At 35.3% G+C, this 3,402-nt stretch overlaps 1 protein-coding gene across 1 annotated transcript; it reads right to left on the bottom strand.

Annotated features, from left to right (window-relative positions):
* Positions 1-1,122: 1,122 nt before the first annotated feature.
* On the bottom strand, positions 1,123-2,526 carry LOC131857906 (uncharacterized mitochondrial protein AtMg00810-like). Its single transcript, XM_059210691.1, has 4 exons — positions 2,432-2,526; positions 2,105-2,302; positions 1,271-1,344; positions 1,123-1,178 (listed from the first exon to the last, which is right to left on the bottom strand). The coding sequence occupies exons 1-4, from the start codon at positions 2,524-2,526 to the stop codon at positions 1,123-1,125; spliced, it is 423 nt and encodes a 140-aa protein (XP_059066674.1).
* Positions 2,527-3,402: the final 876 nt, after the last annotated feature.

A 3,402-nucleotide genomic window follows, 5' to 3' on the forward strand; every position in this document is an offset into this window, starting at 1 on the left:
AAATTCAATCTCTAAACAAAATAATTTCAAACAATAAAACCTCATGTACTCTGCAACAAAATAGAGTATTGATTCTCAAAACCCTCGACTACCTCTGGTAAACTACAACACTTCTTTTCTTTTTAACAAATGCTGTGTCTTTCACTTTATTAACACTCCTCTCTCTGTGTTTTTCCTCATCTAAACTGTTCTGTATAAAAACTGTTTTATACCCAAACAAAACACCACATGTTCTTCCAGAATAACCCTCGTATAGGGTTACCAATAACTTTACAGGAATTGCAAACTCAACATCAAATAACCGTTTTTAACTGTGCAACAGAAAGGGAAGAAACTGAAGATGCTTGATTTCCCACTCATGAAAAACAAAAATAAAGCATGAACATTTTCCTTATTTTCATTTTGCATAACTGAAAAAAAAATTGATTCGAAACAAAAATCTAAATCTTTTAATCATGTGATCAAGAAAAATACCTGTTAAACGTAAACTTAACCAAACAAACTAACCAGCCAACCATTAAGCTCATGGTTAAGACCATTTTTGCTTCATTCTTTTTAACTAAACAAACTGATTCGAGCTCCTTAGCGGTGGCTGCGTCTCTCATGGCGTTAGGGTTTGTGACGGACGCCAAACAAGTTCAAAAGTAAAATGAAACTCAAAACATCTCTCGAAAACCTTTTAACCTGTCGGTCACAGAAATGTATTTTGCAGTATATGTTGTTTGTCCGTAGATAAATTAAACATGATTTAAACCAAAGATGTTGTTTCAAGAAATGCCAAGTCAGGCTATTCACTGCATCCGTGTCACCCGTCTGGCTCGAGAGAGAGATGTTTTAAACACATAACACGTCAGCCAAGTCAAAGTGTCCGTGTCACTAAACTGGCCCATGAGAAGGACATTTTAAATGAATAACCACATGCTTATTAAAAACACAGCTTCCCTTTTTATACTTTCTTGTCATCGAGGACAAACGTACCAAAGAGCAACAAACTCCCCCTTTGTCCTTGATGGCAAAAAAAGAAAAAAAACTTAAACCATCATTGCCATGAAATATGTCATCAACTGAAAGGACCAAAATCAATGTAAGGAGTTCCACTGTCAACAAATGCAATATATACAATCAACACTGAACCTTGTCATATGGAAACCTGTAAGGAAAAACAACATCCTCTGAACCTGTAATATGCAATTCTGTAAAGAATAAATACTGTCAGAATAATGAACTCCCAATCTGATCTGTATCAAACAAGAGTACGAAACTGTAATACCCAAATAAAAAAATGCCTTATGCCACTGTAATGAAATTCCAATGCCTGAAAAGTCAATTGTCACTGTAATATCACTGTAATATCAAAAATGCCAATGCCAATAAAATGCAAAGTCTGAAATGCAAAGTCTGTAAAGTCTGTAATGCCAATCAAAAATGAATGCCAATATGTGAAATGCCAATATCCAATGTCACTGTCAAAAAAATGAAATACCAATGTCACTGTTCACTGTTGCACTGAAAAATGAATACCAATATGTGAAATGCCAATATCCAATGTCACTATCAAAAAAAATGAAATACCAATGTCACTGTTCACTATTGCACTGAATGTACTGAATACTAATATGAATACCTATGTCACTCACTGTTGCACTGAATAGCAATATGAAACTGTGAATACCAATTTCTCCCCCTTTTTTTTACTTTTTTTAAAAAACACAAGGACAAAAGGAAAGAACAGAGCAACACCCCCCCTCAAAGTATGCTTTAGGTGGAGACAAGAGCAGATTGAGAAAATACTCCCAATCTATCCCTTAACCATTCAAAGACTTCTTTAGACAACGCTTTTGTAAAAATATCAGCAACTTGGGCTTGTGAAGGAACAAACACTAATTGAAACTCATTAGCCAACACCTAATCTCGTAGAAAATGGAGTTTAATGGCAACATGTTTAGTGCGAGAGTGCATAATAGGATTTTTTGAAAGAACAATTGCACTAGTATTGTCACAATAGATTGAAATGGGCTTAATAGTAGAAATGCCCATATCAGTAATTTGATGAGACATCCATATCAGTTGTGTGCAACATGCAGTGGCTGCTATATATTCTGACTCTGCGGTGGACAGAGTGACACAATCTTGCTTTTTACTGTGCCAAGCAACAAGACAATCACCAAGAAAGAAGGCAGCTCCACTGGTGCTTTTACGATCATCTAGACAACCGGCCCAATCAGAATCAGTGAAGCCAACAAGAGTGAAGTCATTATTACGGGGATACCAAAGACCATAATCTAGAGTGCCTTGAACATATCTAAAGATTCGTTTTACAGCATTCAAATGAGATTGTTTAGGTGTAGATTGAAAGCGAGAGATTAGACATATTGCAAACATTAAATCTGGTCGAGATGCAGTTAAATATAATAGACTTCCTATCATTGACCTGTACTCAGATTGATTTACTGCAGGTGAGTCATCAGATTTGGTCAATTTATAGCCTATTTCCATTGGAGTGCTAACTGGTTTACAATCTGCCATATTAAATTTTCTAATCATCTGTTTGGCATATTTGGTTTGTGACAAGAAGATACCTTGCTGAAGTTGTAACACTTGAAGACCAAGAAAGAAATTCAGTTCCCCAAACATTGACATTTCAAACTCAGATTCCATGATTTTAGAGAACTTTTTGGATAAAGAGTCATTATTACAGCCAAAAATGATATCATCTACATATATCACAACCAATAGGACATCATTACCTTCGATTTTAACATATAAGTTGCTATCTACAGCACCTCTAGTGAATCCATTTTCTCTAAGATGATTATCCAGTCTAGAGTACCAAGCTCTTGGAGTCTGTTTAAGGCCATAGAGTGCTTTCTTTAATCTGTATACACAATCAGATTTGTCTGCAACTTCAAAACCTTCCGGCTGTTCCATATAAACTTCTTCATCAAGATAACCATTCAGAAAGGCAGTTTTGACATCCATCTGGTAAACTTTAAATTTTTTATGGCAAGAGTATGCAAGAAAAATTCTGATTGATTCTAATCTAGCTACTGTTGCGAATGTTTCTCCAAAATCTATTCCTTCCTGCTGAGCATAACCTTTACAAATAAAACGAGCTTTATTTCTAACAACCTTCCCAGATTCATCAAGCTTATTTCTAAAGATCCATTTGCCTCCTATCACATTCTTATCATCTGGCCTAGGTACTAACTCCCAAGTTTGATTTTTCTCTATTTGACTGATTTCATCTTTCATTGCATTTAACCAACATTCATCAGATAAAGCATCAGAAACATTTTTTGGTTCGAAATCAGTTACCAAACAAAAATGTTCAGCCAGTTGAGCTTGTTCAGTTGTTTTTGCCCTTCTTCTAGTCAAAATACCTGCATCTATATTGCCAATAAC

This window comes from Cryptomeria japonica, chromosome 8 (genome assembly GCF_030272615.1).
Source record: "Cryptomeria japonica chromosome 8, Sugi_1.0, whole genome shotgun sequence".
Taxonomy (NCBI): domain Eukaryota; kingdom Viridiplantae; phylum Streptophyta; class Pinopsida; order Cupressales; family Cupressaceae; genus Cryptomeria; species Cryptomeria japonica.